The sequence below is a fragment of the Molossus molossus genome, unplaced genomic scaffold, assembly GCF_014108415.1.
Source record: "Molossus molossus isolate mMolMol1 unplaced genomic scaffold, mMolMol1.p scaffold_m16_p_6, whole genome shotgun sequence".
NCBI lineage: Eukaryota > Metazoa > Chordata > Mammalia > Chiroptera > Molossidae > Molossus > Molossus molossus.
Genome location: NW_023425399.1, coordinates 84,636,891 through 84,650,118, shown reverse-complemented (window position 1 = coordinate 84,650,118; position 13,228 = coordinate 84,636,891). Strand labels below are relative to the sequence as shown.

At 37.0% G+C, this 13,228-nt stretch overlaps 1 protein-coding gene and 1 pseudogene across 1 annotated transcript in view; both read left to right on the top strand.

Moving 5' to 3' along the window:
* The window catches only part of KLHL14 (kelch like family member 14), a 98,116-nt gene extending 92,983 nt beyond the window's left edge, over nucleotides 1-5,133 (top strand). Inside the window, exons 8-9 of the mRNA XM_036245202.1 lie at nucleotides 801-958; nucleotides 3,517-5,133. Of these exons, the coding sequence (XP_036101095.1) occupies nucleotides 801-958; nucleotides 3,517-3,657 (299 nt within the window). The 3' untranslated portion in view covers nucleotides 3,658-5,133. The remainder of the gene's footprint in view (nucleotides 1-800; nucleotides 959-3,516) is intronic.
* Nucleotides 4,795-13,228, top strand: part of LOC118619267 — a 54,850-nt pseudogene continuing 46,416 nt past the window's right edge.

The following is a 13,228-nucleotide window of genomic DNA, read 5'->3' as shown; positions in this document are numbered from 1 at the left end:
GTGTACAATTCAATGGTTTTTAGTAACAGAGTTGTGCAAACATCACCAAAATCTAATAATTGTAGAAATATAAAATTGAAAGAAAAAAGAGAGAGAGAGAGAAATATCTAAAAAGCCTGGTGCTAAAACAATCTTGTTGAATTTCACTCCAACTATGTCTTAAAGGCAGCGAGAGAGAGACAGAAAGTTACCTACAAGGGAACTCCCATTAGACTGTCAGCTGATTTCTCAACAGACACACTTTTAGCCAGAAGGGATTGACATGAGGTATTCAAAGTAATGAAAAGCAAGGCCCTGAACCCAAGACTGCTTTATCCAGCAAGGCTAGCACTTAAAATTAAAGGTGAAACAATAAAATTGAAGGTGAAATAAAGAGCTTCCCAGACTTTTTTTAAAAGGAGTATGTTACCATCAAACCAGCATTGCAAGAAATGTTAAAGGGAGTGCTTTAAGAAGAAGAAATTGAGAGAGAGAAGAATATAGTTATAAAGAAAAAAATGGCAATAAATATGTAATAAAACATTTTTAATAAAAATCTACCCACATATAATCAACCAATGACATCTAATTAGGTATTCTTGCATTGAATTAATCTGAAACACCCAGAGTTTTAGTGTTTGTTTGTTTTAGGTCTTTCTGACATATCTCCTAATTTCACCAGTAAATTTATACATTTGTGCCTTCAAGACACAATTACCTGCTTCTTTGCTCTAGACCGTTTTTTTAAAAAAAAGCCCTAGCCTTAAATGGGGACTGTGAGAGTTTATTCTTTTGTAATTCCATTTTGCTATGCCACTTAGGTTTCTCCCACCTTGATGTAATGCTCGTGGAATGCTATGATCCAAAAGGTGACCAATGGAATATTCTCCAGACTCCCATCCTGGAGGGTCGAAGTGGTCCTGGCTGTGCAGTGCTTGACGACAGCATTTATCTTGTGGGAGGCTACAGCTGGAGCATGGTATGTGCTGACATTGAACTGCTCCTCCTTCTTTTTACTTGTGAGGGAAATGTGTTTCCCTCAGAATGTTTTATCACCCATGCATGTGCCTTTTAAGAATATCATGCCATAATTACTTCATTTATCCTTCCTGATATAAAAACAGTAACTTACTTTAAGTAATAGAATCAGGGTGGTTGCTGTAGAGCTGGCTTGCTCTCTGATTAACTGTATCATAAACGGGTTAGGTCTCTGGCTCTCTACCGTCTCCATGCTTTTGCAATTCTGGCTTTCCAAGGAAAAGTCAGACTAAAGTGGTTTTACAAATGTTCTGTTGAATTGTTTGAATAGGAGAATCTGAAAATATCTGACTAGTAAGGCATGAAAATGGAAATCAATTGTTTATTATCCACAAATTCTATTTAGGTTATATAATTTGCCATTGTGTTTTACTCTCCTCCTCCTTTATCGTTAAAATTTCCAAACATACACCAAATTGAAAGTACAGTGGGCCCTCATTAACCCATTACCCATTACTTCATTTACTCTTCCTTCAGAAAAATTTTACTGAAGCCATTTTAAGCAAATTCTAGACGTCGTGATATTGTTTACCCTAAATGTGTATTTCTCTTTTAAAAACCATTTTTTTATTTAAACACACTGCCATTATCACACCCAACAAAATGAACAATAATTTCTTTATATCCAATCCATATTTTAAATTCTCCTATTCACTTGAAAAAATGTATTTTTCAAGTTGATATGTTAAAACAATTCTCACTTGTATTACTTACTATCTCTTACACATCTCCTACAAACTGGAACATTGCCCCGGTCTCACTTGTTCCATGCCACTGACTTGTTGAAAAAGCAGGGTCAGTTATCAGATAAAATATCCACCAGTCTGCAATTAGCTAATGACTTTCTTGGGGTGTCATTTAAAATCATCTTTTCCCCCTATTTCCTATAGACTGGAAGTTAGAGAAAAGGGCTTAAGTTCAGCTTTTCTCTTTAAAAAAAAATATTTTTCTTTTTTTTTTTTTTGGCAAAAATACTTGAGGCTCTGTAGTTCAACTTACATCACAGCAGGGGACACATAGGGCCTGGTTGTCTACATATTCACTTTTTCAATGATGACATATTTTACTATATATATGTGTGTTAGTTTTATAAGATTAATCGGGGTTTTATTTTTTATTTTTACTTTTTTTTTAATTCTCGCTGGAGGACATTTTTCCATTGTTTGTTCAGGTAGAGTGGGAGGGAGAGAGAGGAAGAAAGAGAGAGAGAGAAACATCGACATGAAAGGGACACATCGAGTGGCTGCCACCCGCTCAACCAACCAGGGCCGGGGACAAACTGCAACCGAGGTACGTGCACTTAGCGGGAACCACACCTGGGTCTCTCTGGACCGCAGGCCGACGCTCTAACCGCTGAGCCAAACCGGCCAGGGCTATTTTTTTTTTTAAATCTTCACCTGAGGATGCTTTTTTCCCACTTATCTTCAAGTAGAATGGAAGGAAAGGAGAGAGAGAGGGAGAAAAAACAATTGATGTGAGAGAGACACATCAATCTGTTGCCTCCAGCATGACCCCAACCAGGGCCAGGGACCAAACCGCAACCAGGTACGTGCTCTTGACTGGAATCAAACCCACGACTCTTTGGTCTGCGGGCCAACGCTCTAACCACTGAGCAAAACCAGCCAGAGAGATTACTCCGGGTTTTAATGACTTTTATTTCTTTTGCATCAAACAAGGTTGTTGCATCAAGTTTTGGGGGTCCTTCAAAAAGTTATTAGTTATAAGGAGGTGGCTATATTTTGACATATATAACTAGACACTTGTACATGAGCCTGTTTGCTGGTAGGAATTGCTAGGTACAAGAGTATACATGTTTGGAACCAGACACCAGAAGCACACTTCCAAAAAAAGATTGTTAGGTTGGTGGGAAATTTTGTTTGTTTGTTGCCTATGACAGAAGAAAGCTGCTTTGGTTTGGGAAGGGAAATGCTATACAAGCCTTAGCCCCTGAGGTTGACAAAGAAAACAAGACTTTTTGTTTGTTTGTTTCTTGTGTGGCCTCTTGAAAATAAATAAATCAGTGTGTGGAGAAATCAGCAAGCTTTCATTTCTAGTTTATTTTAAACTGGTTTTGAATCCCAGCTCTAATTCTCTCTACAGTAGTAAGATAAAAATGGAAATGTGAGGCAACCATCTAAAATCCAATTTACTTCAAGTATTGGACTATTTATGGTGATTTTTTTTTTTTTAACTTAAACCAGCAAGATAAATTTTTTTTTTTTTTTTGGTCAATTATTTTAAGGGATTTGTTGATTATCTAGGATGTTCTAGGTACTTGACTTTTCTTATTAGTCACACACACATAAAAACAGATTTTAAAATTTTGCCAATCTCAAATGTTTTCTTGGATTAAAACAGTTTAAAATCCACAGCTTTCATTTTGAAATTTTTAAACAAGGGCAGAGAATTCTTTTCTTTGTGAGGTAAATGTGATAAATGAGGTTGCCATTGCACTTCTCTGAATGTTCTTCCCTAAATGCTCCCTTTCTGCCATTACAGGGGGCCTACAAGTCATCTACCATATGCTATTGTCCAGAAAAGGGCACCTGGACCGAACTGGAAGGAGACGTAGCAGAACCACTGGCAGGCCCAGCCTGTGCAACCGTTATCCTGCCTGCCTGTGTACCTTACAATAAATAACACCGGGAGACCCCGGAATAAACAGTATCCCATTCTAGGAAACAATGACAGGTGACATCGCTATTCTAACGAGGAACAATGCATTCGAATGGTTGCTGATGTACAAGTAACTACAAAAGAAAAAAGCTGTTCTTGAACAGATACTGTGTCTGTAACTCAGCTCACAACAAACTTCCGGTGGTGACAGACTCTTCCATTTCAGACTGGTTTTAACTTGTCCCAGCTTTCCAAAAACTCCTCCCGAGGATCCTAACTTCCAAAAGGAGAAAGATAAAATACCGGAGAGCGCCCCCAGAGAGACCTAAGATCAGTATTGTGCATTGTCGTCTACCTGCATGTGATCTATGTCGAAGTTTTGGGGATATTGTGTTCATGAATGATTCAAACTTGGACCCACCAAAATACCCTGCATTACAGAAATTGCCACTTGATTCTATATTCCTAAACTGGGGCTACTTCACAGACTCCATAGGCAACACAGTTATAGAATATCATATAAGATTAAAGAAAAACACTTTTGTTTCTATATACCTTTATGTCATATACCTGTTGTCCCTTACCACCTCATGGGCTCAGAGAGGAGAAAGATGCTGGTTTCTGTAGCAATTGCTTTGTGCCCTGTAGGCTCCATGCTAACCAAAGTCATCATGTCTCTGTCCTCAATTTTATCCAAAAGATTAAAACAAAATACACTATGTCACTATTCAATTCATGGAGGCTTTCTCATCTTTTGCAGAATATAAACAAATAGCAAATACACCTGTTAGTTGCTTCAAATGATAGGATTGACAGGCAGTCATATAATATTGTGCTTTCTGTTGGATAACATTTCTGACCCAAACTTAACCCACAATGAAAACTGGGAGATTGCTTTCAGGAATTCAGGAACAAAAAGAAAGAATCATTTATTTTTAAGTACAGTCCCAGTTGTCTCTCTATCCCTTAAACACACAACTCAAAAGAGCCACAGGAGCGAATAATAGCTCCAAACAAACATGCTCCCCTCTTACTTACCTTGGCTCTAGAAATGGCTCTAGATTTGGCTCTAGAAAAGCACATGACTTACCCTGATTATTCCCCCAATTTATGATACGAGTTTGTGATCACCAGAGAAGCCTGGGCTCAGGTAAGCGAGCAATGGCCAGTTGTCTTCGGGAGCCGGAGGAATTTAGGAACAGAGGTCGGGAGAGCATGTGATTGTCTCAGTGTGGCCAGTCAAATGAGCAAAACTGGCAGGAACATGAATTTGATTTTCAAACTCTTCAGATCTGGAACAACATCCATTAGGAGTAAATAAAAGCCTAAAGTATTTTTTTAATCACCGAGAGATGTTGTTGAACCCCTCAACAAAGTGTCATTGAAAACAACACCATGGGGAAGCCACAGATTAAAAACACCTGGTGATGGGCTTTCACTGGGGAACATGTCAAGATGGACAGATGTACTGGAATCCAATGCCGTTTCTACAGTCAAGTGCAATCTTCGTTGTTTTAGTATTTATTTGTATGTTCAGATCCAAAGGATCCGTTGTAAAAAATATATATAAATATATATCCAGTGCAATTAATTTTCATTTCTTTTTCCTTGAAAGCATATGAATATATAGAAAGAAAAGTTACAGTACTTGGTGGGGAAATCCCAGCTGACATCACGGAGAGAGCAAGGTCTGCTTCAGAACTTCTTACCATCAACTGTCACCATTTCGTCAAAATGTCACAGTTTATACAAGGATATGTGCTTTCCTTAGACTTGTTCTTCACTTATTTTTTATTTCTAGCCAAAATAAATAAAAGCATTTATGAGAACTATAAGTAAAGCTTTCTGCATTTCAGAAAGACACAAACTATTAGTGAAAAATGAATAAAATAAGTCGCAGAGGATGTAAATTTTGTACAATATTAGAATGTGTAAATAAAGCTTGCTTGGAAGGGGAAAACTTGAAATAAAACTTTATGTACTAATTCAACTGTCTCTCATATTCCTGCTTATAAAGCCTATGTATAAATCTCTACATTGAATTGTTTAAATGTTTGTAATATATAAATGCCTAACTATTTTTATTCTGCAGTATTCTTAACAAGTTTATTTAGCTTCCTGGCAACATATAAATGTACACAGTATGGACAATGCTAAAAATTATGGAATGCTTCAGGAAAAATGTTGACTTAAAAATCATGAGTTGAATCTGATTTTTCCACTATAAGAGTGTAACAATAAGGCATAATTTATCCAAGATCGAATAACTAGATATTTATAGAAATTAGTAGAAGCACCATATGTATTCAACAATACTTGTACACTTTCTAAAGAGTAAGTGAACCATACATCTAATTAGATGAATTCTCTAAATACATATTATTTAATCTTCTTTTATAAAAAATCTGAAAAAGAAGTTGTATAGGGCAAGAAAAGAGGCTGAGAGGCAATAGGGGAAACTGAGGCATGTATCTGGAGGTAGCAGTTGGGCAACTTTCCAGGTAAAGAGTTATGAAAGGTTGGAAGCTACTTCCTGAAGCTTGTAGAAAGAATTTACTTTAATGCTTCCCAGCCAAATCTACCATTATTGGGGATCACACTCACAATTAAAGGATTACTTGATCCTCCCTAGTATTCCATGAAAGCACGAGTAGTGTGGTTTCTGTCTTCACCCCTGGCCTTTCCGCTCTCCATGCTAGCATAAGATACCAGAAAGAGGCCTCCCTCTACGGTAGCCTCCATTACCATCTCCTCCAGATCTGATTACTACTTCCTAATGCCCCAAATCCCCAAAAGCTCTAGTGCTGACCAGATTGCAAGACCAGTTAAGCAAATATAATTGTCTTTTTCCTAATCCCAAGCAACCACCTACTGTAAGTCCATAACTAGACTGGCTAAAACTGGGAGAGTGAGCACAGGGACCGGGGTTTTTAAGTAATTAATTGTGTCTGTAGACTTAAAGCTATTACCTGCATTTGTTCTCCCCTATTAGAGCCAATTGTATATTTTCCCAGCTGCTTGACACATCACTTAAGAAATTGTCATAATTATCAACAATGTAAGTATCAAGTGTTTATTAAACATATCCCAAAGGGAAGCTCATAAATGCTAGAGTTCCCATTAAACTAGGTTCTCTAGGTAAAAATATTTTTAAAATAAATGAGTAAATGGGCCAAAACAGGATTGATGAAGCATACCGAAGTCAATTAATACAGATTGGTGAGTATCTTGATAGATTGAGTTCCCATAGAAAGGGTAGCAGGAAGATCATGAGATCATGTCTGAATTCCAAGAAGCACCTGACCTAGAGGATGTCAAACTGTGATAGAAAATAGAATGGCAATGAGAAGCAAAAAGGCCACCCTAAGGAAAAATCTAAAGAGTATGTTTGCTTTGTGTAGTTGTGGCTGTATAGTGATGCTCTGGATAGAGCAATAAGTATGGACCATTGGGTGGGGTTTCTTCATGGAGGTATTTAACATTTGCTAACTCTACAGGCTTGATGCAGTAACAAAAGATTCAGTTTGAGAGATGCATATGAAAATGTGCTTCAAGGATACAACACAATGGTTTAAGAATAAGAAAAAAATCTACAAATCAAAACTTGTGTGGCTTATTCTATTTTATTCTATTCTAGGCTATTGCCTAGCACATATTAAGAACTCAGCAAATCTCAATTCTTCACATTAGCAGGAGAAGTTCCTTAGTGTTTTTAACTCACCAATGATGCTAAAAATGAGATGGTTTTAGAGTCAGTTGACATGTAGGACTGTACTGGTCAGGCTCTGAAGAAAGAGGTGACTTCAGGTAAAGTGATCCTTGAGTGTAATCTCCTCTTTTATTGTTTACATCCTAAGTTGACTCCTCCTCTGTGACCTTCCAAATCCTCTATGTACAACAAAATGACATTTTGGGGTGGGCAGGGAGGCAGATAACATTTGGCTACAGAACAAGGTCATCTTACATTTAGAGAGATGGCAGGTTCCTGGCTTCCAATTAAGTTACTCAAATCTGGGACATTTGGGAACTGATTGAACTAAATTAGGAAAAAGGAATAAAAAGAAAGCATTGAGTTATTAATTTAAAGTTATTATATCAACAATATTGCATAACACTTCCACTAATTGAATGCTTACTGAGTCAGGCACCATGCTGAGCATTTTATACATGTTTTCCTATTTATTCCTCTGAACAGCTCTATAAGGTAAATATTATTTATATATTAAAGGTCAGGACACATGCTCAGAAAAGGTAAACTATTTGATAAAGTTAAACAGCAGAGCTAGGATTCACACTAAAACGTTAATCTAAGGTCATCCTCAAATCATCATAGTCTCTCCTGTCCACTAAGAAATTTCTTAAATCAATCACTTGAAGTCATGAAGGAATTCCTGGTAGATTGGCTGCTTTTTCCACATATGACTAGAATGTGCTGAAGGGAAAAGTGAATAATCAAGGATGATGTATTATGGATAATTCTATATTGTTGATGAGAATGAACACAGGAAGCACAGGAGTGGGTAGAACTAGCATGAGCTTGCTCTGTGACCTTGGGAGGTCATTTATTTTCTCCAACTTTAGTTTTATTATCTGTATATGCAGTGGTAATCTTTTCTTCAAAAAAACTATTGTGAAAATCATATGTAAAGAATGTGAAAACACTCTGTACCTCATCAACTCTGAAGTAAAATACACATATAAGCTATTAGGATGTGATCACTAAGTTTGTGTTAGTGTGTCATGCAAGATACTTTAAAATCTGGCCTTAGTCATGGCTGATATGGCTCAGAGGTTAGAGCATTGGCCTTTAGACTGAAGAGTTGTGGGTTTTATTCCAATCAAGGTCATGTGCCTTGGTTGCAGTTAGGTCCCCAGCCCTGGTTGGGGTCATGCAAGAGGCAACCAATCGATGTGTCTCTATCACATAATGTTTCTCTCTCTCTCTTCCTCTCTCTCTCCCCCTCCTACTCACTCTATCTAAAGATAAATGAAAAAATATCCTTGGATGAGGATTAAAAGAAATAAAAATAAATAAGTAAATAAATAAATAAATAAATAATATCTGGCCTTAGCCTCACTTAAGTCACATTTTCTTTTCTATTCTGTTTATTGAGCAGCGTGAATCCTTGCTTTTCCACAAACACAGCTATGCTTTTCCATTTGGCCCTTTTGCTTTGTGCATTTTCTCCACCAAGAATACCATTTCATGCTCAACACAATCTATTAAAATCCTGTCCTTCAACCTGGTCAGTGGTTAGAGCATTGGCCCGTGGACCAGAGAGTCCTGGGTTCGGTTCCCACTAAAGGCACATACCTCGGTTGCAGTTTGTCCCCGGCCCCAGTTGGGATTGTGCGGGTGGCAACCAGTCGATGTGTTTCTCTTGCATGGATGTTTCTCTCTCTCTCTCCCTCCCTCTCTTCCTCTGGCTCTAACTGAAGGTAAATTCAAGAGTGTACTCAGGTGAGAATAAAAAAATAAATTAAAAATATAAAATAAAATCCTGTCCTTCAAGGTCCCCACACAGACTCCACTACCTTCATTAAGGCTTCATATCACAAATGTTTTATGTGATATTTTTCATCTGACTTCCTACTGCTCTCTTACTTTATCCATTCAATATTATTTGCAAGATTTTATGTCTTACCCTCTTAGCAGATTCAGGGTTCTTTGAGGGTAGAGATAACATGCAATGTGTCTTAAATAAACCATAAAGCTATGAAATATTTGTTGAATAAAAGTACTATATTTAATGTATAATGTAATCAAAGTATAAACATTTTTGGAAATACAGAGGGGAAAGAAAATTACCTTGACTCCACCATACAACAAATAACTTTTATCGTTCGGGTATGAATTCTAACTGATTTTTTCATTTGCACTTTCTGCATTCCATACAACTGAATTTTTATCTTGACATCTTAACTTACTAGCATTTCACAAGCACACTTCTATGTGACTAGGTGGTCTTTATAGTAATTTTTAATAATTTCACAGTGTTCTGAAAGAACATTCAAACACTGGAAAATTTTTACATATGTCCTGGTATCACATACAGTCCTCAAACAACATTCTTATGTGTTCTGCCTGATTCCCTCCCACAAAGTTCACTCCACAGCTTGTGTTCTACCCAACTACTAGTACTGTTTCACCATAACAAACACTTTAAAATATATAAAATTTCTGGCTTTCCAAGAATATAGCTTATTCGATTCATCTCTGGTCCTTTTCCTCATTTAACATTTCTGACGAGAAATGCTGCAATTCCTCCAACTTCTAGGCTCTTTCAGAATAGTTGTGGTAAATTGTACTTTCCTTGTGAATGGACTTGGACCACCAAGATTCCACTTCAGGCCACATGGCATTCATACGTTTGGCAGGAAGTGCTTTACTTGTCTTACAAATTTGTCTTAAAAGTAATTCAGACAATTAAAGCCAGCTGGGATGGAATGTCATATTAAATTTATTAATTTCTTTTCCAGCATGATTCACCAGTGTTAATCCAACTTGAAGAAAAGAAGGGAAAAAAAGAATTTTAAAGCCAAACAGCCCTGAAGGCTATGTGCCTGATGAGAAAAAATAATCCAAATCTCTGACTGGCCATCCCTAGGGTGGTCATCATCTCCTCTAAATTCTTAGAATATTTACTATCTCTGCTCTTCATATAGCACCTCTCACATTTTATTATATAGATGGTGTTTTGCAGTATATTTATGCCTTATTTTAACTAATACCCTTTCTGTAGAATGGGCAATGCCTGAAATGTGTTTTCCCCACAATTCTTTGCCCATTGTCATACTTAATAAATGGATATTGGATTTTAGAAATATTGGAATCCTGAAGTAGCACAGTCATTTCTGACTCAGAAACTTTATGCTCAGAATCTTGAAAATGTAAGTGGTACATGGATTTTCTCAAAGACAAATCTGACTGCTGCCAATATGAAAAACCCTGTCTGTGTGTGTACGTTAGTTGCCTTTATTAAATTAACTATGTTTTTCCTATTTAATGACTGTGAAAACCAGAATTTTAACACAAAAACCTTTGTTGAATTGTATAAAAAACCCTACTATTATGAAAGTCTTAGCCCCGGTACATAAATTGTATACTAATTGTATAATCCTGGCCTCCAGCTCAGAAAACAAAAATGATGAGGATGAGCATGTAATAAATCTCTTGGTATCCCCAGAGAATATGTTCAGTATTATACTATCAGTCTTTTGTTCATTTATTCCTTCTACCTTGGGCAAAGCTATATGATATGCCCTGTCAAGAATATAAATATATGTAAGTCACTGTAATGCAAGGTACATGTGCAATAAAGTAATACAAATAAGGTGATGTGGGAGTTCCAGAAAGGAAGAATTTATGTCCAACTAAGGAATCAGGGAAGGCGGGGGCAGAGAGAGTATATAAAGTCAGTTCTGAAGAATAGGTAGAAAATAATAGAATTTTTTTAATTTAATTAATGTTTGTAAGGTAATCCTTGAAAACGCAGTAACAATTAAACCAGTTTCATATGGAAAATTGCTAGATAAGATATTGTAGTCATCTCCAGAGTAGTGCATTGAATGGTGGTATAATTGATGAAGAAAATGAAAAAGTGTAAGGACAAGGACTTTTCTTGTTTAGATAGAATGAAATAAATCCACAATGGGTCAAGATTTTCCCTGTGATGACTAAAAATGAGTAAGTTTTCAAAATATATGTGCATAGTAGGCATTACAGAGCTATTAAAGTAATTAGGACTAGATGAAGTACAGTTCTAGAGAGGAGAACAGTGTTCTGAGGTGAGCTGATGATGGCCAATAACTTTTTTCTCTGGGGACACTTTTAAGGCCTGACCATAAGTTGTTCAACCTTGGCCCACTCGGAGGACCTATGCTGAGAAAGAGAAACTATCCAGCTCTTAGCTGTCACATAGAACTGGAGTGACAAAATGAAAACCTGAAGAGCCCTAAATACAGAGTCAGTTTTCCCTGAGGGAAGTCTTTGGAGTTCTGGTGTTATACAGGAAGATGGGAAACTAGGCCAAAAACTTTAGAAGGGCTGTAAGAGTTTCCACAATTTCACAGTGCTTAGGAATTAAAGACTTGACATATGAAAAGATCTACTTCAAATCATGACTGTTCATCCCCATAGGCATTTGCAAAATTTAAAGTTTTATGCATTAGGAGGATAAAGAGTTAAGCTGAAAACCACAGAGGGAAAGAAGAGCTGAATCTTCTCCAGACGTCAAGGCTGAGGAGACAAAGACCAGACTCCCAGCCAAAACAATAAGAGAGCCTGTCCTGGGAATAAGGACAGTCCAATGGTAGACTGAGAAATACTGAAGTGAGCTTCAGCCAAGCTCAACCCCTGACTGAACTGAGATAATCACCTTCATACTCTATTAGCATAAAAGAGGGAGGTAGAGCCCTGGCCAGTTTGGCTCAGCGGTTAGAGCGTCGGCCTGTGGTCCAGAGAGACCCGGGTTCGGTTTCCGCTAAGGGCACGTACTTCGGTTGCAGTTTGTCCCTGGCCCTGGTTGGTCGTGCGGGTGGCAGCCACTCAATGTGTCCCTTCACGTCGATGTTTCTCTCTCTCTCTCCCTTCCTCTCTCTCCCTCCCACTCTATCTGTACAAAAAATGGAAAAATATCCGCAGGTGAGGATAAAAAAAAAAAAAAGAGGGAGGTGGAAATCTTCTCTGATAGAGGACAAAAATATATGGAGCCACTACAGTTCTTTTATAAATAAACAGTACATTCAGTCAAAAATTACTAGACATAAGAAAAGTGACAGAATAAAATAAAGAATAGAAATAGACCCACTGCTGATCCAGAGTTTTGAGTTAGCAAACAAATAACTATGACTGACATGTTAAAATGAAGAAAAAGTACACAAATAAATGAAAGGATAGAGAATTTCACCAAAAAATTAGATTTTTTAAAGATCAAATGTTTATTTTAAAATTTAAAGAGAAAGAATATGTTAAATTAAGGACTCAATGAATAGAGTTAATAGTAAATTAGACACAGCCAAACACAGGATTAGTAAACTGGAGGAGAGGTTAATAGAAAATAACTAAAATGAAGCACAGAGGGGAAAATAGTAGAAAAGTATATACATTCAAGTGAAAGAGACTTCTGGAACATGCTCCAGTGTCTAACATATGCATCATTATAATTCCAGAAAGAGGAGGATTGAGAGAGAAACATCAATATGAGAGCAAAACATAGATCAGCTGCCTCCTGCATGCCCCTTACCAGGAACCAAGCCTGAAACCTGGGCATGTGCCCTGACCAAAAATCAAACCTGCAACATCTTGGTACACAAGACAATGTCCAACCAATTGAGCCACACCAACCTCTGGGCACATTAGTTTTAAAGGAACAACAATTAAACTTCCAACTTAGTTTTCAATAGAAATGATAGAAGCCAAAAGACATTATTATAACATTTTTAAAGTGCTAAAAGCCAACTCAGAATTTTATATCTGGTGGAAATATTCTCTAAAATCTGAAAATAAACAAAAGACCATTTTAGGCAAAACAAAAACCAAGAAAGTTCATTAACAGTAGGTTTATGCTAAAAGAAATACCAAAGAGAGATTTTT